Below are 23,572 nucleotides of genomic sequence, written 5' to 3'. Positions count from 1 at the left end.
AAACCCTAGACAAAGGAGAGGCTGGCTGGGTTGGAGACGTGCAGCTGTCAATCACATGCGATTCCCGGGAAGCGGGCTGGGACCTACGATCAGACCGTCCCAGATTCCAGGACAGTCACAGGGAAGGCCCTCTCGGGAACCGTCACCGGCCACACCTCCCCCTGCGTGGAGACCCGTGCCAGCCAGGGACACCCACGCGCGGCCAGGGTCTCCTCCATTTTCAGGAATGCTACCCTAGATCTAACCAGTCTTCCTCCTTCACAAAGGTGAGGGGCTGAGACAGGGAAAGCATTAACGCGCCGCACGTTTTTCTGCCTCTACAAATCCAGCAGCATCTGCGGCCTGCTCTCACTGTATAGTTAAAAAAGACAAAAGAGGTCAGAATAAAAGGGGAGAAAAAAAAAAAAGAAAACAAGCTCGTGCGCTTCGGCACGGGACGCGTCAGCTTTGAAGAACTGGTTTCTCCGAGCCAACCCAGTGAACTTGTTTTTCCAAGTGCTTTTAGCCCCCACCTAAAGTCCGCTTTTGTTCTCCCCCTTTCCTGTTTTGCCTACTTTAATAATAGCTACCCAGGCTGGGCGGCCCCCTTCCCTCCACAAATCAAGATGAGGTTTTATTCCAGGAAAGGCTCCCGCTGTCTTTGGTTGGAGAGGAAACAGGAACTGGGCGGGCTGGCCACATGGAGGTGCACCGGGATGCTCTGGGCAACCTGGGCTGGGTTTGGCAGCTGTTGGTGGTGTTTCTGAGGGCAGGGCGGGTAAGGAGAGGGGCCACCAGGCCACCGGTTAATGGACATAGGACAGTGAGCTGCTTCTTTCCCTCGGTGTCGTCGTCCCCCCCCAGCCCCCGCCCTCCCACGAGAAGGGGCGCTAGACAGACCCAGTCTGCCGCGGAGAGATCTCACTTTTACAAAATAAGCTTTGGATTAATATGGCATTAGCGCAGGGCGGTGCGCGGGGCGGGGCGGGGGGGGGGGGAGGAGGGCCGAGGGGAGGGCTGCTACGGAGATCAGAGTCCGGGGTGGGGGGTGGGGGTCTCGGCAGGGCACAGGCGCCTAGCAGGACACCTCCATGGACTTGGGTCCCGCGCTGTTCCCGGCTGCGGCGCCCGAGTTGGGGGTGATGTCCAGGTGGGCTCCCTCGCTGGTGTGCGAGCGGCTGCGGGCTCCCTCGCCGGTGTGGGCGCGGCTGCGGGAACCCTCCCCGGTGTGCGCGCGGCTGCGGGAACCTTCCAGAGAGGTGACGCTGGAGCCCGAGGCCGTGCGGGACCGCATGAGGCGGGTCATGCTGGCCGAGGGCACTGGGGAAAACAAACACACCCGGGGGGGGGGGGTTAGGGCATCGGGGACCTCTATGGGTGCCCAGCACCCGCCTGCCAGCCTGGGCCCGCGCAGGCCTGTCCCATCTCCACCCCGTGGCCATCCAGCCCCGGGGGGCTCCCGGGGTCCCTGTGTCTCCACTCCGAGGGGGCACAGCGAGACCCACACAGGGGAAACCTTTGTAGCAGTCACACAGCCAGCAGCCCGCACCCCAGTCTGGGTCTGAACCCCAATTCTACCGGCTGCTCGACAGCTACGTGACCGTGGGGGGCCCCTCCCCCACCTCGCTGTCTGACGCGGCCCCTCCCGTTGACACCGAGAGGGCCACCGCCCTGGGCCGGGCTGGGGGCCGGCCGGGCACCTGTCATTATCAGTACGCAATGGCAGGCCACCCTTCACCCCCCGCCCCGGAGCTCCAGCCTGTGACCTCGATTGGAAGCAGGGTCTTTGCGGAGATAATTAGGTCAGCCGGGATTAGGACGAGCCTAATCCGGGGGCTGGTGTCCTCAATAAGAAGAGCGCACGGGTACGGATGCAGGGGGGAGGCAGGCTCCCGACGTGCCTTTCTGGTGGGCCCGACCCCACCTTCACTGTGACCCTCTCGTGTCTGCCCGGCTGTGAACCCAGGACGGCTCGGGGCTGTCACACTTACTTCTGGGGTTCGGGTTTTCCCTGGGCCAATATCACTCATCCCCACACTGGGGGTGGGTGTCGATGACTGCATCCTCCCTCCCCCGGGGAGGCGGACAGTCTAGTGACACCGGGTATGCCAAGGGCTGGCCCAGGGCCACCCGCCACCGAATGAGGAGTGGCCTCATTCTCTTGGGGAATCCCTCTGCCAGAAGCTCTTCCTGCTACGTCCCCCAAGTCCTACGGGATGTCCTGGCTCCGGTACCAAACTAGGGGTAGGAGCTGATCTGCAGTCAATAAACAGAACGCACCATGGAAGCAGAGGGGAAGGAGCTTGAGGCCTGGCCTTCAAGGCTGCCCAGGGGACCCCCGGGGACACCCCCACGCCCCCCGCAGCTCCTACCCCTACCCATCACTCTGCACGGGGCGGGAAAACCACAGGCAAAGGCAACATGCTGGAAGCGGGCCCCCAAGAACCTGGATCTACCTGGGAAACCCAAGCTAGTTACCCTCACTCTCCACCTCACTAGAGAGCCAACAAACATGGCGCCTTAAGGTGACTTTTTTTTTTTTTAACAAGTAAGCGCTTCCCTTGACACCCCCACAGAAATATGCGGCGCAGCGACATCTTCATTAACAACCCACCAACTGCACACAGGGTGGTGGTCCCAGGAGGACAGTGCTTAGTCGCATCTCAGACACCTGGGCAGACCGTGCGTAAGTACCCCGGACGATGCTTGCACAATGGTCATATTTCCCAAACAAGGACTACAGAAAGGTCCTTCTCGCCTCGCCCAACCTTCTCCAAACCGACGCTGGCTGCGGGGATGGAGAGAATTCTCCTCCCTGCCGGCCAGGCTGAGGCGATTCTCTCAGGCGGGATGCAGAACGCGGTACTTACTGTATCCCATCCCCTGGACGAAGTACTTGAAGGCTTCTGCGAGCTTGGCTGGCTGCAAGGGAAGAGAGAGGACGTGGTCAAGGACCGAGACACGCACAGCCACAGGCCACCAGCCCGGCCTGTGGAGAATGGCCCCCGACGGAGGCCACCGGGCTGCTGAGAGACAAACACAAAAGCCAAGGGGGAACTATGGAGGAATATTGTCACACACACACGCACACGCGCGCACACACACACACACACACACACACACGCTTTCACACGCTCTGTTTTTGTCTCTGCTATGCACTTGAGTTCCTAGGGTCCTGATCAGGGCGTGCACACCACTATCTTCACCCACCATGACCAAACTGTGTCCACGCAGCCAGTGGCTCAGATCTGTGAGCCTGGGCCGCTGCCTCGTGGGTGCTGGTCCTGGGGCTTGAACCCAGGCCCTGGGTGCTCTACGTTAGCTTTTCGGTTTTTTTACTTTTGTTCAAGGATGGTGCTCTTCTTCCACTTGAATCGCACCTCCCCTTCTGGCTCTGTGCTGGCTAAGTGAAGAGGAGAGTCTCTTGAATTTGTCTGCCCTGGCTGGATCTGATCCTCGGAGTTCACTGTCCTGAGCAGCTAGGACGACTGGCGCGAGCCACTGGCGCCCGGCCACGCTTATTCTTAGTGAATAGTAGCTGGCTCCCTACGATTTGATGCCAGGGAGACGCAGGACTGCGCCGGGGCAGAGCACGGGGGTCACCCACCTGGGAGATCTGCGGGAGGCCACCACAGTCCGCCATCTGGAGGGAGGAGAGAAGCTGGTCAGTGCCCGGCACGGCTGCCCAGGGGACCTCACTGTGGACCCCGGGATGGCCTCAGACACCCCCTGCTGTCCACACACACACACACACACACACACACACCCCGCCGGTGCTGGGACGGCAGGTGTGGCTGCCACGCCCAGCTCGCAGCCTCTCACTGCCAGCTCTGCCTTAGCCCAGCCCAGCCCACTGCGCCCAATATGGGGGGGGGGACCCTCCCCAGCATGCAGAGCCACAGACGGACCCCCGCCGCCCCCACTGTACCTTGAGCAGCGTGGTCTTTGTGGGGTCCAGCTTCGAGTTGCACTCCACCTGCACGCGGAGGGGAACGTAATTAGGGGCCCCGAGCCAAGGTCAAGGTCCTCCCCGGCCTTGCCAGTGGGCTCCACCTCGAGAAACCTCGAGCTTCCCTCGGACGTGGAAGGAAGGCGGGGTGGAGGTGAACCAGCCTTCGGAGCCTAGGCCCCGCCGTGACCAGCTGTGCGACGCGGGACTGGTTACCTAGCTTCCCCGAGCCTCGGTTTCCCCGCCACTAAAATGGGACTGACCGGGTGGTGCTTTCGCAGCACTTGTCCTGAGGACTAGCTGGAAGGCAGAAAGCCCACCAGAGACTCTGCCAAGGGGAGGGAGAGTCCCGGGCATTCAGCGGCTGCCAGCGACGCTGCTGGTTCGGCGCCCTGTTCGGCTTTGTGTGAGACCTGATCCTCAGGTCTCAGCCTCCGGAGTAGCTAGGATTACAGGCGTGAGCCACCAGCGCCTGGCTCTTTTATTTTTATCTATTTTACTACAGAACCATCTGGCAATTCTGCTCCGCGGCCCGTGGAGATGACTAGGGTTGGTCTCTGCCCAAAGGCCAGTGTGGACTCTAGACAGTGCCCTCCCCCACACCCCCCTAATGATGAGATGGAGGAGAGGTGGACGTCACCCAGGGCTGGGCCAACAGGCATGGCTACGGAACTAGGCCCAGAGACTGTAGGTCTCTACTTACCACAGCATCCACGGCGGGAGAGCTGTCCCCAACCACCAGCAGGGACGGACACCTAAGACAGAGACAGAGCAAGGACTCAGCTAACAAGGGCTCTGAGGAGGGCCCCTTTCCGTCACCCTCCCTTTATCCTCCGATTGGTTCAATGGAAGCTAAGACAGAGAGTCATTTACACTTTAGTATGAAGTTCAGCTAGGCAATGCTATGTCCCGGTGTGTCTGGGAAGGAGGGCAGGGGCACTTTGTAATCAAGATGGAGACAAAGTCTAGCAGGAACGGCAGAGGGAAAGACATGGCCAAGTTCACAAGTGGCCCCCGGAGCAGACGGGCGGACCCTGCTCCCCGTGGTCGCACCTCCTCTCAGGGTGTGCCCCGTGTGCCACTAGGCTTTGGGAAGCCGAGCCCAGCGCGGCTACGGGCGTGAGAGGGGATCCATAAAAGCAGGCGGTGGGGGCACTGGCTCCTCCAACACCCACCGGGAGCTCCAGCGTGGGTCAGGGCTCATTCCAGGGGTGCCGGGCTCACAGGGACCGGCTCCCCACCCCGAGGAGGCAGGGCTGCGGAGGAGGGCGGAAGCCCCGACCCCAGGGGTTGGCAAAGCTACTCACTGCAGGGTGACGGTGTGGGCTCCGGGCATCGGCCGCTCGATCTCCAGGTCCCGCCGGCTGCAGGCAACACAGACAGGATGAGCAGGGGGGCCCAGCAGCCCCGGGAAGCCCTGCCCCCACGGCGCACCTGAGCAGCCCCAGCCCCGCGCACCTGAGCAGCCCCGGGAAGCCCCGCCCCCACGGCGCACCTGCTGGCCTAGGAAACCCCCCGTGAAGCTGCTCCGTGCGACATCGCGGGGCTCTCTCCACCCCCAGCCTCTGGGTGCCCATACAATGGTTATGGGTACAGCAGGACTCTTAGGTTTCCCGCAGAACCCACTTCATTTTGTCCCCAAAGTGTTAATATTACTGTTTCTGCAGGAGTGCAAATCGTGTCATCACTACAGGGACAGATGCCATCCCTGGCCTCCTCACCTCTACTCTCACCCCTGACCTCCTCTACTCTCACCCCTGACCTCCCAGCCTCTACTCTCACCCCTGACCTCCTCACCTCTACTCTCACCCCTGACCTCCTGGCCTCTACTCTCACCCCTGACCTCCCGGCCTCTACTCTCACCCCTGACCTCCTCACCTCTACTTTCACCCCTGACCTCCTGGCCTCTACTCTCACCCCTGACCTCCGGCCTCTATTCTTTTTTGGAGGGAGGAGGGGCAATATTTTTGCTAGGCAGGAGCTCCACTGCTTGAGCCACACCTCCGCCCCTTTCTGCTCTTTTTATTTTTGGGGACAGAGTCGCACACTCTTTTGCCTGAGCTGGCCTGAACCCTGACCTCTTGCCATGCCGGGATTACAGGCCTACCTAGCCGAGCCAGGCTGCTTGTATTGAGGGCCGGCCCGAGGCCCCCCTCCTCTCCCCTCTGACTCCATCGCAGGACGGCAGGAGACCTTCGGTCCAGGCCCCGACCCTTGCGGGCCCCAGGCCTCTGAGTCGTGGCCAATGGTCTCCTTATGCTGTGGACCTGAGCTTTCCACCCCTGCTGGCCAGGCCAGCGCCTCTCCGGTGTTCGTGGAGGACCCAGCGCAGACCGCCCCCAGCCCTCTGCCTGTCTGTGTCTGCTTGCGTCCCAGTGCATCTGGAGCCAGGCCAGCAGGACTCAAACCACGTTCTGCCACTTCCTAGCTGTGTGGCCTCAGGTTGAATACTAGACCTCTCTGTGTGCTTTCGCCACCTCGGCAGGAAATTAACCGTGGTCCTAATAACCCCTCCTCAGGCTGGGTGAGCCCCTGGAAGATTCCAGAACCACTAGATGGCACCTGTGCAACCTGTACAATCTCTCCCTGAGGGTCTGCGGGGTGAGGGCCCCATCTCCCACCGTGCTTTGCTCTCCATCTCCCAGATCTGCTCCGGGGCGTTTATCTTGAGGTCAGGGCATTTGCTCCCACCCTGAGCACGTGACCATGCCCCCCTTGCCGCGGGCCCCAGGGCCTGGGACACAGGGTCAGAGCCCCACACAGCTCCCACCACACCAGGCAGAGCTCCCCACGGCCCGCCCACACCCATCAGCTCCTGGGACTTGCCCCCTCCCTCCTTCCCTCCCTCAGCCGTCCCGGGCCTGCGGAGGAGCAGGCTGGGCCCCGCCCTCACCTGTTGTAGGCGCTGATGAACAGGTGCAGGTTGCCCGGGTTCATGTCGTTGATGATGTGCTGGCGGTAGGTGTGCACCACCTCCACGTTGCTGTGCATCTCCTCCTGCGGGGACAGGGACGGATGGCCCTGGCTGCAGGGTGGCCGGGGGCCACACGGTGCCCTATCCTCCGCTGCCTCCCCCACGCCCCCCTCAGGCAACTGAGAGGTAGCTGTGGGCGGGGGAAGGCTGGGACACGGGCGCCTGGCTGACACAGACCCCTGTGAGCCCACTGGCTGGTGGCAGGAAGGAGACCACTGCCTGAGATGGAACCCAGCAGAGGCCCTGGCTTGGCGGCGGCGGGGGTGGGGGGGGTGGGGGGATCCCTTCACCTCTGTAAGCCTCAGTTCTTTCCGGAAACGGTGCTTATCGTACAGGATACAGAAGTGCTGAGCAGACTTCAGGACCCTCTGCCTGGCAGCCCGGCACCAGGCTGACCTTGGGCTTCACCCGAAGCTTTGTCAAAGGGCCGTGAACAGGAGACCAACGGGGTCATCCCCCCATCCGATGGACGCCACCAACGGAGTGAAGCGCTGGGGACGGCCCGCAACGTGGGCGCAGCTCAAAATGATCACGTTGAGTGAGAGAGTGCACCCGCATGGGGCGTGCCTGTGGCCTAGAATTCCCCACCTCATCTCACAAACTAGCCTACAGGGATGGGAGGCTGAGTGGAAGGTGCCTGGCAAGGAGGAGGGGAGATGAGAGGAGGGGAGATTACCACAGGATGGGTGTGGGGGGGGTGGGGAGTGATGAAAACCCCTACTGTGACTTCAGTGACGGCCTTACAGGTGTACCCATGCTGTCGACACACATTCGATCAACGTACGCGTGATGCGGTAGGTGAGGTGTGCACGTAAATACGGCACACGTTGTCAGTGTAACACGCGATGTAATATGTACGTACGTACGTAAGGACAGCACATCATCAACGTAACGCATGCTGTGATATGTAACGTACATCCATAAAGACGGCATGTGCCGTAAAGGTACTTTAGAGAGACCTGTGCTTAAAGGCAGAGAGAGAGAGGAATGGCCGGCACCGTCCCTTGACTATGGTATCCTGTCTGTCACTGTGACCCACTCTCGGGGGCCCTGGGTTATGCACCCAGCAGGAAGAGCAGGACGCTGGGCCATGCCACTCACCTTCCCGAAGAGGTGGGACACCACCATGTCAGGCAGGGCCTGGGTCCATCCGGAGATCTGCAGGAGGGAGACCGGTGGGTTAGAAAACAGGCTGCACGGGAGTGACTCGAGGTCAGGCAAAGCCTCATCCCCAGGGCAGAGTGGATCTGTGGCTCCCCCATGCCCTGCAGGACACCCACCCTCTGCTCTGCTAGGATTAGCCATCCCCAAAAGCTCCTGCACTGGAGCCTCCGTCTCCACGGGGCACCATTTGATAGGTGGTTGATCCTTCAAGTAGAAGAGCCGAACGGGAGGTCTATTGGGTCACTGGGGGCTGGCCCTGAAGGACACTGTGACTTCCTTTTCATCTTTTGTTTCCCGTCCATGAGGTGGGCAGCTAGCTCTGTTCTTCCACAGACTCCTATCACGATATTCGTACGCACTGCAGGCTCAACAACAGACCACGGTCCAAAACCTCCCACGCCGGGAGACAAACACCACCCCTTCCCACCTAGTTACTTCAGGTAGTGGTTACGGTCCTGGAAGCTGCCCGGGAGGCCTCCTCCGCTGGAGCCTGGCTTCTGCCCTGGTCCCCCACTGGACACGCCGTCCCTGGCTGGCCTGGTTTACACCGGACACACCGCCCCTAGCAGGCCGGGCCCAGGTGTATCTCCTGTTCTTTTTCTCAGAGTCCACGCACAGGTGGTGTGTGGTGAGGCGCTGCTGAACCGGGACCCAGGTCAGCCATGCTCACCCTGCTCCAGCCATCGGCACCTCTGCTGACCTCACACTGAGGATGACACCCGCCCCCCCCCCACACCCCGCCCGGTCTACACCCCAGGATCTGCCTGTCCCGGCTGTCCCTCCACCATCTGCTAGCTTCCTCTCCTCCAGACGGTTTCCCTGAGTTTGCAACCGGAGATCCATAAAGTGAGCTATGTACTAAGAGACGCCCACAACGAGACATGGAAAGAAAGGCGCTCCGTGGATGTGCCATGGCTAGCTCGGGATGAATGGGAAAGAAGAAACCTTGATATAGGAGGGTCCTGGGATCCTGGTCTGCCACAGGACCCCAGCGGGGGCAGAACTCTGGGAGCCGTTCAGGCCCTTCTCTCCCAGGGGTCAGTCCTGAAGCTCAGACTGGCCCGTCTCCACCCAGACCAGGAGCCCCGGGAATAGCAGGCCATGTCGCCCTATGTCCTAGCTATGCTGCCTGAGCACAGAGCCCCCGTGAAGGCCGGAAGGGCCTCTGCCTCCTGCAGGGGCTGCCAAAGGCCGCAGGAGGCAGAGGAAGGCAGAAGGGAGCCAGCACACGGTCCGCGCCACACAGACGTGAGCGACCGCAGCAGCCGAGAAGCGCTGCTCACCAGCAGCACCCAGGTTAAAAAAAAAAAAGAGGCTCCCGTCTCCTCCACCGCAAGTTTCGCTCAGGACAGTCAGCTACCTGAAAAAGGCCCCCCACGGGGTAGATACCCGGCAAGAACTTAGGACTCCGGCAGATGCTTATCAAGCTGGCTCAAGGGCAGTTCCCAGGGGTCCCCTGACGGAGACAGCAGGGACCTCTTTAACCCTTCTCCATAGCACGTGGTGGCAGCCATAGCGTCTGGTATCAAAGCCAAGCCGAAGGTGGCCGTTCCCCGCTGGGGGTGTTGGGTAGGGAGAAGAGGATGGGGCTCCCCGGCTCCTCAGCCAGTGCCTGGCCCGCCTTCCCCCATCACCCCCACCCCCCCCCCCCGGCTCACCTTGGAGGCAGCCCAGTCCATCCAGCCCTCTGCACACGGATTCACGTTGATGAGCACGAGGCCCTCCACCATCTCGGGGTGATTCAGCTGCGAACAGGACCCACATGGTAAGAAGACAAAGAGCTAGGCGATCCAAAAACCCTAGGGGCGCCCCAAGCAAACTTGGGAGAAGCGTCTAGAAAACGGTCAGGGTAGAGCCTGGAGCAGACAGCTGGTCTCAGGAACACGAGCACAGCCCGTGCCCTCCATCACGCGCAGCTCCAACCGAGATTCCAGCCCTGTCACCGCCGCAGGAAAGCGGTGGAGAGGAGGCTGCTAGGGAGGCAGGAAGTGCATGCACCCCACAGGCCTGTCAGGGGGAGCTGAGTCCCTTCACCCCGCCACGCTGACTCAGTGCAACGCCCCCCCAGCCACCAGCCGAGCCAGCCAGGGGCTCCCAGGCATTGCAGGTCCGTGACTCCCGGGAAATGTCCCTGTGCCTACAACACAGCTGAGACCACCGGGGCGTGTGACCGCAGCCAACAGGGGGTCCTGTGTGCGCCCACCCAGCCAGGCTCAGCACCAAGCACGCGTGCAAGTGCCACGCGTGGCTCGCGTAGAGCCCCGTCTGGAAACAACGGTGGGACAAAGTACTAAAAACACGGTGACACCGGCCTCATGACACGGTCGGGACAGGGACAACTGTCATGCTAACACGTGCCAGAGTCTAGTTTGAAATCCAGGGGTACCTAATTGCAAATAACCTATGACCACCACAAAACAGTAAGGGGACTGGGACCCCCCGAGAGAGGAGACCCCTGCTCACTGCTCAATGGACAGGGCCCAGGGCAAAGGACAGGACATCCCAGCGTGGTCGCTACAGAGATGGAGACCAAAGCCATGATGTGTGCAACCGAGATTTATCACACACACACACACACACACACACACACACACACACACACACACGTTACCAGTGGGCACGTGCCGAACGTGTCCCTGGCAGCCAGCTCACCCTTTGGGAATGGAAACAGCTTATTTACTTTCTCCTTCGGGCCTCTGATACTTTGCCCATGCCTTCCTTAACTCTTGAATCCAGTTTATTTAAGACATAATTTGGGGGGGGGCGGTACTGGGGTTTGAACTCAGAGTTTCACACTGGCTAGGCAGGCCCCTCTACACTTGAACCATGCCCCCGGCTCCTGGTGGCTCTGCTTCTTTGTGACACAGGGTCTGGCTCTTTGCTTGGGCTGGCCTGAACCTTGACCCTTCTGCTGGCACTGCCCACCCCTGCCGGGTGTGTCAGGTGCAGGCCGCCACGCCCAGCTTCTTCTCTTGCAGTGGGGTCTCATGGTACTTACTGCGCAGGCTAGCCTAGAACCTCCGTCCCCCTAAGCAACTAGGCTTCTAGACATGAGCCAGCAATGCCCAATGTTTACAATTTCTAAAAAGCACTGACAGGCAGGCAGGCAGGCAGGCAGGCAGGCTCCGGTGGCTCCCTCACGCCTATCATCCTAGCTACTCAGGAGGCTGAGATCGAAGCCAGCCCAGGCATAGAGGTCCACGTGAGACCCTTATCTCCGATGAACTAGTCAAGGACTGGAAGAGGTGCTGTGGCTCCAGGGGTGGAGCTTGAGCACAAAGAGGCTCAGGGACAGCACCCGGGCCCTGAGTTCAAGCCCCACAACGGACAACAGAACAAAACACACAGGAAGCACTCACCGCAAATCGCGTGAGGATGTAGGCGCCCGCCCCCGTGCCCATGCCGATCACGCTCTTCAGCCTGGAAGCAGAGGACGGAGGTGACGGAGCCCCTCCCCCCCACCGCTCCCATCCTAGCTAGCTCCTGAGGAACCCTGGCCTCTGTCTGTCTGCCCCGGTCCTGACTGTGCGCACCCCACTGCCGGGAGGTGCTCTGGAGGGTGGGAAGACACCAAGCAGTACGACCCCACAGGGACCAGGGCCTTCCGGAGGATCCCCCCCGCCACCCTTCCTGCTTTCCCCTCGTGGCTGCCAAGGGTCTGAGGGGCATCTGGCATTGACCAGAAGGCCCACGAAGGCACCGCCGCTTCCCGCTGAGTTCTGCAACCTCAAACTCGGAAGGCAAGGATAGCCTGGGTGTGGGCCATGAGGTTTACCACCCTAGGAGAGGAGCAAAGGAGCCTCGGCGCTGCCCCGCGTAGGTAAAACGAGGGTCGGCGGCCAAGCTAAGGCCTCAGGAATGTTCTATTCCAGAACATTCCATGGGAAGGAGAAGTACAGAAATGAGGGGAGGGGGGGGACAAGGACCGAATGGGGGTGACTGCCCTTGCATGAGGTGACCACTCAAGAAGAGAGGCCGCTGTGATCTGGGGGGGGGGGTCGTCGATGGGAGAGGAAGGGTGGGTACCAAGGTCACCAGTACCATCTGACCCCACAGCTAAACTCTGATCCCCGGCTTCGTGGTCAGACCAGGTCACGGTTAAGAAAAGGGGGGTGGGGCTGGAGGTGACACTCCTGAGCCACACCTGGGGAAGAGGGCCCCCTTGCTCTTACCCAAATTGATGAAGGACCCCAGGGAGCATTTCGGCCAGCTGGTCCATGGAGGGGTACATGTACCTGACAGAGACACAGGGAGGGAGTTCATGGAGAGCCCAGCTCCCAGTAATCCAGACCAGGGGCCAGCCAGCACCTACCCCCTGCTGCACAATACACTACAACACACTGCCTGCCCTGCTGGGCCCCCCCAACCCGTCATCACCATAGCTACGGAGTGCCACCCCCCCCCCCCACAGCTAAGGGGGGGCGTCGCATCAGCTCCTCCCAGCCTCAGGTCCACCGTCACCAGGACCAGTGGGAAACTGCTTGGCGCTCGAGGCCAGCAACGATTAGCTGTGTGATCTGTGTGGCGTCGGGACAGCCGAGACACCAGGGACTCCACGGTCCTCAGGGAGGGAGGAGTCCAGCAAGCACTGGCTTCGGGCGTCGGCGCTGAGGCCAGGACACCGTGTGAGCCTAGCAGATGGGGCCCGCACCGGAGCCAGGCCTGAGTCCACGTCGCCGCCCGCCGCCTGGGTGTGACGCACCATGAGCCACACAGGAAGGCAGGGAGGGCTGAGGGCACACAGGACGACGGGATCCGTGCCGCTCAGGTGGTCAGGGAGGACTTCCTGGAGGGAGGAAGGGAGGGAGGGAGGGAGGGGGAGCCCGGTGAATGAGCAGCACCGGAAACATCCTCTAGGTCACACAGAAGCTCAGGGGAATCCATGGATTTCTGTGGCAGGGCAGCTTCCCCCAGATGGAGGGGACACTGGGGGGGGGGGGGGGGGCCCTGACCTTGCTTTTCTGGCTCAGTCCCAGTACAGGATGTTGACTCTGGGGACCAGAAAAGGCCTCCAGTTCCGACTCCAGGAGGGAGGTCCCAGCCCAACAAATGTGGCTCAACTTTGGGGACCACTAATCTTTACCTTGGTCTCCAGAGCGAGTGAACAGAAGTCCCTGGGGGCCCACGGAGGTCCCCAAGCCCTTCAAACAGAGAGAGGCCTCCTCGCCTTATCTGCTGGTTAACGTTAACTGCATCCCTTGGTTAATAAGTTTTGTTTTGTTTTTCAACTCCAGGTCCTGGCTCCAAGCGGCTGGGCGTCCCTTCCCTTTTCTCTGGTAAAGGTTAATAATTAAATATACTGCCAGGTGCCAGTGGCTCAGGCCTCCTAATCCTAGCAATTCAGGAGGAGGCTGGGATCTCAAGGATTACAGTTCAAAGCCAACTGGGGCAGAAAAGTCTGAAGGCTCCGTCCAAAAATAACGAATGCCAGCAGAGCAAGAAGGAGAAACTGAGTTCAAAACAAGGTCCTTGCAACCAAGAAACAAAAATACCTCTGGACTACTAATGACAAATGGTATCTTCAAGTGCCGACTTGCCCCTTTCTGAATGCCTGTAGCCCCAGAGAGGCCCCTGCATGGCAGATGCCCGTCCAGCTGTGAGGATTTGAGGACTGGATCATTCATTCATCAGCATTAGTGCATGCCCAGGACCCTCTGGATGAGGGGAAGAAGAGCAAGCCTGGCCGCAGCGCATTGTGGGAAAATTAAATGTCCTGACCTCCACAAGCTCACTCTACAAAAAGGCAGCCCAATGCTACTCCCCTCGACAAGGGAGTTGGCCTCCTTGCCTCCATCTCTTCATCTGGAAAATGCAGCTGACAAACCACCCACAGTCAACTGGACACAAGGATTATTAAGTCAAATGGCATTTGGGCAAAATGTGGCCCATTTCCTGGCCTGGACACACATTTGGACCACAACTCCCAAGATCCCTTGTAACCAGAAGTGTATAACGGACCATGTGATGGGGTTATGACCAATAAGGTGCAATGCACACAGGAAACATTCCATCCGTTATCATTTCCTCATTGCTTTTCCTTCTGTACTTTCTAGGGCTTTTTCCCTACAAGTTGTTCTTGTCAAAACCTTATTCCGGGTCTGTCTGTCCCGGCTAAGCTCCGGTCAGGCAGCCTAGCCGGTTAAGAGGAGTTAGGAGTTAGGGGTTGGTAGGTATATTTCAGTTTGGAGACAGTCATGATATGTACGCTTCACATACAACATCTGAATGCCCCAATGCCATTAACTGTACCCTTAAAGTAGTTAAATGGAGAAACATACATACGCACACACATTAAGTATAGCCACAAAAAAAAAAAAGGTTGAAATAGCAAACTTTGTATCTGACAATGATCGAACGCTTGAAATCCAGCTTCAGGCTCTACCCTGCCCCACCCACCGGGCACAAGGGTCCCCAGCTCTCACCCCACGGGGAAGGAAGGAGCCCCATCCTGCTGGCCAGGGGCATCCACGTGGCAGACGGCAAAGTGCTGGGTGATCTCCTGCATGTCCTCGGAGTTGAAGAGGGGGTTGTAGCAGGTTTTGTCTGGAGAAGAGGCGGGGAGGGCGGAAGGCGTTGAGAGAAAGTTAGATGCCAGGGGACAAAGCCCGCTCTCTTCGTGCGTTTCACCACTGTTGGGGGGAGGGGAGGGCTCACAAGAAAGATGGAAGTCTTCCCTGATCCCACCCAACCTTTCTCTGGGAACAAGTCGTGGGGCCAAGGAGTGAGTAAACAGGGGTGGAGGTGGCCTGTCACCTCCACTGCACAATGCCCGTGCTGCAGGGAGTCCTGAACTTGTGGCTGGGGATGGAAGGGAAGGGATCCCTGTCTGGCCCCTGTGTTTTCCCCAGCTATGGTTGCCATGGCACAGGTAAGAGGTGGGCTTGATCCACAGATACTTTTCCCCCCATGTTTCTTACAGCCCCATGTCGTAAGTACCAGCCAGACTACGTGCAATTTTTCAAACAAAAGGAGCATAGTAAGCATAAACCTTCTACTTATATGGCCTTAGATGAATGTGCCAATTACTGGGTGCTGGGGCAGTGATGGTTCAAATCATTGTCCATTTTCTTTCCTCTTAGACTCATAGCTGGACTACATTTCCCATGCTCCATTGTACCTAAGGAAAGTCACGGGACCAGGTTCTGGCCAACATGGAGTGCCAAACTTTTCATGGTCCCTGGTACCTAGTGCTCTAAGCTCCTCTCTTTTTTCCCTCCATCTACTTAGCAGATACAGAAAAGCCAGAGACGAGGAGGAGAGCTATAGAGTGACATGTCAGGAGGGAGCCTGGGTCTTTGAACGGCCACCTGGGACAACACCACTGGGTTTACATGAATGAGCAAAAAACATATATTGTGTTAAGTTCCAGAGGGCCTGGGGGTCTTTCAGTATAGCATTTAGTGCACAAGAACTAACAGCGCCTCTCTAAAACAGAGGCTTAACACCCACCACGTGTACTTCCATTTCCTCACTGGAGTCCAATGAACTAGAATATGTGCCAAGTATCTAATGAAGGAAATTATATGGAATAGGTACAAATGCTAGGTACACATGGGGTTGATACGAGATAAGAGAAGGAAGTGAAAGGTAGTTTCCAGTGACAGCCCATCAGGCTATTTTTTGGAGTTCGTCATCTAAAATCAAGCAAGCCCCCCTCTTGAAAGGCTCCATTTCACAAGGGATGAGTGCTTCCCACTTCTCTGTAGGAAGACCCACGTCTGTTCCAAGTGATTTTAACTGCAGGTCTGTCCTCTGCTGCGGCAGACGGGCAACCAGGTCCATCCCCTATCCCAGCCCCTTCATGAAAAGGGGAGCCACGTGGAGTAACACTGCCTGCCACCGTTCCAGTTCATCTAAACATTCCTAGCTGCACTGTGCACAGCAGCAGAAGGGGAAGATGGCCCACTAGCCACGCACTAAAGAATGGGGATGCCAGATGTGGGCCGTGAACACAGAACAGCAGTCCACAAAAAGCAACAAGAGAAGCTGACGCTTTCCCACAATGCCCAGGTTTCTCAGACAGCACCCAGCCCCACCCTACCCCCCATACTTTTCAGTCCTTCCTCGTGGGCTTTTGCCCTCTATGCTTTCAAGGACTAGGAAAGCCGGGCTTCCTTGGCACTTACGGTTCATGCCAATGTCATGGTACGTGAGGATAACAGGCCGGTTTCCTTTGGGTGTCCCACACAGCGTGACATGAATGGAGCCGTGTAAGGTTTCAATGTCCTGTTCCTAGGAGAGAGTAGACATAGGCGGGGTTCGTGTGACTGTATTACTGACTGGGGACTCCCACATGTCCCCAACTATACACACCTTCTTGGGCCACCAGAGACTTGGTTTGGGGCAGCAGGTGTCTATGTAGCAAGACCTGTCTCAAACACATAGATGTGCATGTGGGCACACGCACATGTACCCTGCTTCGACTTGAAAACAAGAACTCTGGGGTCCTTTACTGCCCCCAAGGGCTTGGAAGAACCGGAAGCGGTGGAAGAAGCTACAAGGCGGTATTGATGCCCACACAGCACAGGGAAGGCCCAGCCTCGTGCGCAGTGCCGGGGTTATACCTTTACACCCGTCCTCCAGAGCCATCTGCCTTTCCACCTCAACAATACAGCCCTGGAGCACAGAGCGCACCCCGTCTCCGGCCTCCTTCTCCTCCCACAGGCCCTGCCCTTCTCCCCTGCCCATGACAAGCAACGGAAAAAACCCAATGGCAGGGGTGAGGCCTTCCCCCGGCCCCAGCAGGAGATGCAAGTCATCTGTTGGGCCCAGAAGCCCCCATGGAACAATAATCCATTGTGGATCCACATTCTTTATTGTCTTCTATCACCCACATGGCTCCCTCTAAAAATAGGCCAAGCCAGGCGGTGTCCCCTCTGCCTGTGCACACATGGTTCAAATCCCCTCTCCCCCGCCTGGCACAGAGTCTTTGAGCTTTTCACTCACCTCCCATCTGGGAGACAGTGGTCTCAAGCTGGGGTCCTGGGTTACGGCCATCACTGCGCAGAGCTGGAACACAACCCAGCCCAGGCAGACGGGGACCCTGCCCACGCTAGCACTTGGGGCTGGCAGGGTACCACCTTTGAGCACACTGTCAATGGCGCGTCCTCTTCCCCCAAGAAACAACATCCCCCGAGTCCTGCATTTGTTTTCTGCTCCGCTCCTCATCTGGCTGTGACACAAATGGGGCGGGCCTTCCTGTCCCACCTCAGAAGGCCAGTGGGATGCACAGAGTGTGACTGAAGGACTGGCCTCTCCCCTCCTGGCCCAGTCTTTCTAGGTATTGCCCCCCCCCACCCTGCTTTCCTAGGTGCCTACAGATACCAGGCAGGCCACACGTGCAGACTGCCTGGCACAGGCAGGGAAATCCAAGCCTGGCTGTAAATATTCCATCGTGGGCCCAATGGAAAAGCCCTCCATCTCCCTTGACCTAGCGACCTTTTCACTAACCTGTGCCTCCTGCTAGACCCCATGAAACCCCATTCCTGAGCCCATCTCTTGACACAAACCTCCAAACCCATGGGAAGGTCTATGTCCCTCGCTGACAATACACAGTCCTAGCCTGTTCCTTCCTTTCTCCTCCACTAACTATGACACGCTGGGAACACGTAAGCGTGACCGTCAGGGCCTGTGACTCTGCCCTGCCCTGGACTCCATCCTGCAGGTCTGGATAGTGAAGATGTTGGCTATGGCCACTCCAGTGTCAGAATATGGGTGTTGAGGTGGGAGACTCAGGTGCAGAATGCCTCTCAGTCAGGGAGGGGGAAGGTTCCTGTAGGATTCACCAAGACCCAGGCAGGGTATGTGATTCAGGCCATAGCAAAGCCTGGGAACCCCATTACACACGTGTCTCCTTCAAGGTCACTGGCTGGTGGTGGTAGAGCCAGGATTAGAACCCCCATCACGAGGCCCTGGGTCCTTGTGACTCCACCCCCCCCCATACTTTGCCATTCTCTCTCACCCCCTCACACACTTACACACTTCTAAGCCAGCCCACATCTGAGACCAGGAGATCTAAAGTCCACACAAACACAAGCCATTGTCCTCTCCAGCCCCAAAGGAACGTCCTGTCCCGTCCCTGGAGGGATGAATCAGCCAGTGTCTGTGAGGGAGAAACGCGTGTCCATCTTCCCACAAAGACAGGATACCAGAAACCCGGGACAGCAGACTGCAGGGCTCTGATCCTCCAGTCACACAGACAGTCCCCGGTCCCGAGGCTCGTCAGGAGACATCCCCTTGTTCAGACACACGGGGCCTCCTCCCAACTCCTCCATCTCCAGGGTGTTAAGAGTAAACTCAGTTCCACCAGAGCTCAGCAGCAGACCTCAGAGGCCTCTGCTCGGAGGGGCTCACCGGCCACCAAGATCCTTCTCTGACCGACTCTGAAGAGTCCAGAAACTACTGTATCGAGAGGGAGAGAGAAGCTGTGGCGTGGATCACATCTGACATCTCCCAGCAAGCCCCTGCATCTCCCCTGTGATCTCTTGCGGAACCCCCGTGGCTCTACAGTGTAAGGACCATCCTACTGAGAGGCCAAGTCAACCGGCCCAAGCTCACACAGCTGGGATGACGGAGCAGTAGCCGAACCCATCGTAGACATGCAGGGTGCAAGTTCAAAGCCTGTTCTTTTCAAGGTCCTGTTCTCCACCATAGAAAGGATTGAGGAAGTGTGCACCTGGGCTCCCTGAGGACAAACAAGTGTCTGTATGGCTGCAGGTCATTTCTCACACAACCAGGTTGCACCAATGCACAGAGCAGCATTTCCCAGCCTGCTAACCACACTCCCTGTGCTGCACTGGAGGAGTGGGGGCGGGGGGGGGGGGCTGTATGTATGGGAGAGTCAGACACAAAAAGGCTGTAGCTTGGGCCACCCCTTCCCCAAGAGGCTCCTCCTGCCTCCCACCATGCACGTGTGCACACACACACACACACGCACACATCAGTTCCCTTGTTCTCTTTATCCTACCACCATCCACAATTACAGATATCTGCTTAACAGCTGCCTCCACAACCAGACTGCCAGTCACCAAAGGGAATGGCAGGCTTGGCATAGACAGAGCCTAGCCCAGAGGGGATGCGGACAGACTGAAAGTCTACGCACCCTGCAAGCCGGCAGGGGTGGGACAGGGCTTGACGTTGCATACGCCTTCACTGGGAACATCTGGCGGCCACTGTGGGAATGAGAGCCTCTGGCGCCATCTTTTTCATGACAGAATTCCAACTGCATACCAAGCAGTGATGTGTCTGCTGAGTGGTTTCCCCTTCCCTGGCTCCCTTCTACCTGAAGGCGGTCAGAAGGCTCAGCTCTGCACAGCTGAGACGTCAGCAGAACTCACTGGGGTGTCACGGAAAGTCCAGAGGAATCAACCTTTAGAATTCCAGCGAAGCAAGCCAGACCCCCAAAGAAACGTAGCTTGCATGGGGTGCCTATCAACCTACAAGCAAACCCAAAGGATAGCAAAACACACACACACAAAAAAATACATTTGGACATGATCAATGGTACAGAACTCTAGACATTCACACCGTGAGACCAAAGGAGAATGTGCTTAGAAGATCACAAGGGTTCAATAGCTATGTGCATAGGATCATAAAAAACTAGGCTTTATCAAAATGAACTCCACGAAATGGAACAAGAGATTTTATGTGATTTAATGTCTTGGGTTTTGTTTTTTTTCTTCCCTCTCCTTTGTCACTGTTTTTATTTCGGTACCTTTCGCCTTGTACGCGGGTTTATCTATCTTGGGGGAGGGCGCGGGGAACACAGACCTAGTGCGGAACTGATGCAGCACTGATCCTCACTAGACACTACTATGTTGAAAACAAACTTTCTCCCTGAGCCAGGTGAGTGCCATGCCACCTCTCACTGGGGTGTGATGTGTCCCAGTGGCTCAGCCTGGAAGTGGGGACGGGGTGGGGGGAGGTGGAGGATGAGAAATGAGAAACAGTAGGTGGAAGATTTTTAAGCTTCTGCCTGAGCTCTGCCCACCTCCAGTCAGGAGGCCATGAAAACAAGCGGCCACTGTGTGGAAAAGAGAAATTCAGCAAAGGTCACCGTGGCTGGTTCCCTGTGAAGCCCTCAGCTCACAAGCAGAGAGGAGAAAGATCAGCCTGCACCCCCCACCCCCCCTCACCCACCCCCCAGCTGGGCTCAGCTCTGCTCCACTGGCTGGGGAGCTGGGATCTCAGAGCTCGCTCCTGCCCGGCTCCACCCCATCGCTGTCTCCTCCATCCAAAAGGCCCTGTGGGTAACATCAGCTCATTTCCCAGAGAGCTCCGCCGCTGAGCACAAACACAGATTCCCATGGAAACCAAATCAAATCAAAGCCTCTGAAAGACAGAGGACACAGGTGGAAGCCATTAAATACTGACAATGCAACAGGAAAGGCGATCTGGGGTACAGAAAGCCACCCGGCCTGTGAGCTAGGAATGGCAAGGCGTGGACACGGCCCTGCCGCGTCCGCCCCCATAAATGGTTTCATGGACATTGGCTGCAGAGGTGGAAACTGAGTCATCCTTGTCATCAGTCTCATGGTGCAACACCAGCAAACCCCTTAAGCCTTCTCTGAGCCTCTGTGTCTCCCACAGGCTGGGAAGCTGGGATGAGACGCAGGAAAAGGGTGGGTGGCAGTTCCAGATGGCCATTCTATGCTCAAGGAATGTCAACCGTGAGAAGCAGAGGCTGGGAGTAGAAGTTCAAGGCCAGCCTGAGCAGGAAGAAATTCCCAAAACTGTTTCAAACGATGGCTTGGAGCAGGGACACCCGACACCTCCTCTCCAGTGACATGGGGAGGCACGAGGAGGAAGATCACCGCTGATGCCAGCCCAAGCATAACAGAGGACCTTACTTCCAAAAGAAGCAAGGCAAAATGGGCCCGGAGGCATGGCTCACGTGGAGGTGTACCAGCCATGAGCCAGAAAGCCAAGGAAGAGTATGTTAGGGCTGACCTGTATATGGAGTTCAAGCCTAGCATGTATGCACAGATGCACGCACACACACACACACACACACACACGCGCACATCAGCTGTTAAACATTCATGATAAATGAATTCATCCCAAGTGCAATGTTCCTGCATTCTTAGAAGCACAGCTGGCCCTAGATTTACAACTGTCCTGACACCACTCTTCAGCAAGTCCTTGTACATCTACAAACTGGCTCTTTCATCTCACATTTCAGCCCCCGGCGAGCCAGCCCTGAGCTAGGGCGTGGGTGTCCAGTAGCTTTGCGGAGATTTCTGCATCTGGAGCAGGAGTAGCAGAGCTGGACCATCTCAAAGACATCTGCCTGCTCTGACGGTCTTAAGACTCTGGAATTCTAGCCAAAGAAAACAAAGCTGAAAACTGGAACCCCAAAATACTTCGCACCTCTCCACTCAATGAATTTACAAACAGAGCTGCTGTCCCCAATTCTGGAGCCTCCTCAGCCAAGACCTCTTTCCTACAGCCATAGCACCTGAGGCTAACCCTCCCCCCCCAACACACACACACACACACACACACACACACAGAGCTTCAACTCTGGGGAATCCAGAATGCCAGCTGGGAAGGGGACACACAGCCAAACCTCTCTCTCTCTCTCTCTCTCTCTCTCTCTCTCTCTCTCTCACACTCTCACACACACACACACACACACAAACACACACACACACACACACACACACACACACGAGACCCATCTACCTGCCCAGGTCCAAACAGGCCATCCCAGGTGATGTCATCAGGGGAGATAAAGCTTGGGCAGCCCAGCTGTCTCCTGACAGACTGTGCCCCAGCCAGCCAGGCAGCCGACGCTCTCCACAGCATCTACGTAGCTTCTCGGCTAGGGTGTGTTGTTCTGACTCACTGCGGAAATTGAAAACGGCTTGCATTCTTTTCTCTATGTGCGTGTGCCAGCACTGAGGCTTGAACTTGGAGCGTGAACACTGACGCTCAGCTATTTTTTTTGCTCGAGGCTGATGCTCCACTACTTGAGCCGTACTTCCACTTCTGGCTTGGTGCTGGTGATGTGAAGATAAGTGTCTCGTGGACTTTCCCTGCCCAGGATGGTTTTGAACCATGGTTCTGAGGTATCAACCTCCTAAGTAGCTAGGATGGCAGGTCATTATCCTGACCTGTCACCCCACCCAGAAGTTTCTCTAGGTGGTCCCCATGTCACCAGGGTCCTGTGTCTCCTTGGCTGGAATCGCCCACAGATCAGTAAGAACTGACATTCCTGACCTCTGCTCCACCTGGACCCAGGGACAGAACACATACAGGAATGTTCTACAAGCCACGAGGGCTGCGGATGGGGCGCCGGGGTGAAGGTCTTCTCCAGATGTGGGGGGGGGGGCTTGCCTGGCATCCATCCCAATAGGAAATATTGTTTAAAATACCACACAGAAGCGAGTCACCTTCCCAGGGAGCAGACGGACTAGGCCTCTAGGACCCGGGAGTGGGAGACATTTTCCGACAAGCGCCTCTTGACGATTTCTGACATGGCTGCGTATAAACATTAATGCAGGCTGATGGCCTCGGCCGGCTGAAGAAGCACACGTTTGTCCCATTGATTCCGTCCACAATTAAAAGTCAAGGGGACATTTACAGCAGACGGAGCAAGGAAAGCCATGAAAGGCAAAGGAGGGGAGACTGAATTGAGACAGTCCTTTCAGGCTCCTCTCCCATCTCTTCCCTTAGGCTTGGCACTGATTGGCTGATGGCTGGTACTACACCACCCCAGCTCTTTCCATTGGGAACAGACACCTAGGGCATTGTGGGAACAAGAAGCTCAATGATGGGCCAGGTGTTTTCTGATACATGTCATAGCTGCCATTTTCTATCCCTATCTACCAACAACTCTCCTTTCTTTCCCTCACCATGTATTGAATGATTTGGGGGTTTTCTTTTTGTGCTATTCCTAGAGCTTGTCAGGGCCCGGGTCTTGTCGCTGAGCTTTTTTACTTGAGGGTGACACTCTACTACTTGAGCCACATCTCCACTTCCAGCTTTTTGGGTGGCTAATTGGAGATAAAAGTCTGATGGACTTTCCTGCTCCAGCTAGCTGCAATCTACCATCCTCGGATCTCAGCCTCCTGAGTAGCTAGAGTTACAGGAGTGAACCACCAGCACCTGGCTTGAATGAATTTTGAATACTGAATATTCTCTAGCTCTGTGTAGCACGGAATATTTCACCAAGACATAAAACGTCTATGACAGCCATATTATAGACAGATTGTCTGCCAATGCTACTCCTAGATGCCCTGTCAAAACTGAAAGCAGAGTTTCAAGTCGTTATTTGCGCATCTCTGTTCATAACAGCATTCACCACAAGAGCCAAAGGGCCAAGACAACCAGGGCTCCATGAGTGGACAAACGGACAAGCAAAGCATGACAGACACACGACGGAATGTGGCTCAGCCTCTCAAAGGAAAGGAAATCAAGAACGTGACACTGAAGTGGGTCTCAACAAAAAGACACCTGTTACGTGATTCCACGCAGAGGAAGCACTTACCATTGTCATAGTCACT

The 23,572-nt window shown here is 57.3% G+C and overlaps 1 protein-coding gene across 3 annotated transcripts in view; it reads right to left on the bottom strand.

The window, feature by feature from the left end:
- Nucleotides 1–970: 970 nt before the first annotated feature.
- Ndrg1 (N-myc downstream regulated 1) overlaps nucleotides 971–23,572 on the bottom strand; it is a 36,367-nt gene continuing 13,765 nt past the window's right edge. For 2 of the 3 annotated variants that reach the window (XM_048359230.1, XM_048359229.1), the window contains exons 4-16: nucleotides 16,193–16,298; nucleotides 14,489–14,609; nucleotides 12,239–12,301; nucleotides 11,426–11,486; nucleotides 9,725–9,811; nucleotides 8,004–8,060; nucleotides 6,822–6,925; nucleotides 5,236–5,292; nucleotides 4,632–4,683; nucleotides 3,908–3,955; nucleotides 3,587–3,622; nucleotides 2,850–2,901; nucleotides 971–1,299 (exon numbers count right to left, since the gene is read on the bottom strand). In XM_048359230.1, the coding sequence (XP_048215187.1) occupies nucleotides 1,055–1,299; nucleotides 2,850–2,901; nucleotides 3,587–3,622; nucleotides 3,908–3,955; nucleotides 4,632–4,683; nucleotides 5,236–5,292; nucleotides 6,822–6,925; nucleotides 8,004–8,060; nucleotides 9,725–9,811; nucleotides 11,426–11,486; nucleotides 12,239–12,301; nucleotides 14,489–14,609; nucleotides 16,193–16,298 (1,089 nt within the window). In that variant the 3' untranslated portion in view covers nucleotides 971–1,054. The remainder of the gene's footprint in view (nucleotides 1,300–2,849; nucleotides 2,902–3,586; nucleotides 3,623–3,907; nucleotides 3,956–4,631; nucleotides 4,684–5,235; nucleotides 5,293–6,821; nucleotides 6,926–8,003; nucleotides 8,061–9,724; nucleotides 9,812–11,425; nucleotides 11,487–12,238; nucleotides 12,302–14,488; nucleotides 14,610–16,192; nucleotides 16,299–23,572) is intronic. The other variant, XM_048359231.1, reaches the window with a different exon arrangement.

The sequence above is a fragment of the Perognathus longimembris genome, chromosome 12 (assembly GCF_023159225.1).
Source record: "Perognathus longimembris pacificus isolate PPM17 chromosome 12, ASM2315922v1, whole genome shotgun sequence".
Lineage (NCBI taxonomy): Eukaryota > Metazoa > Chordata > Mammalia > Rodentia > Heteromyidae > Perognathus > Perognathus longimembris.
The sequence above is the reverse complement of the archived record's forward strand: the minus strand, read 5'-3'. Positions and strand labels throughout refer to the sequence as shown.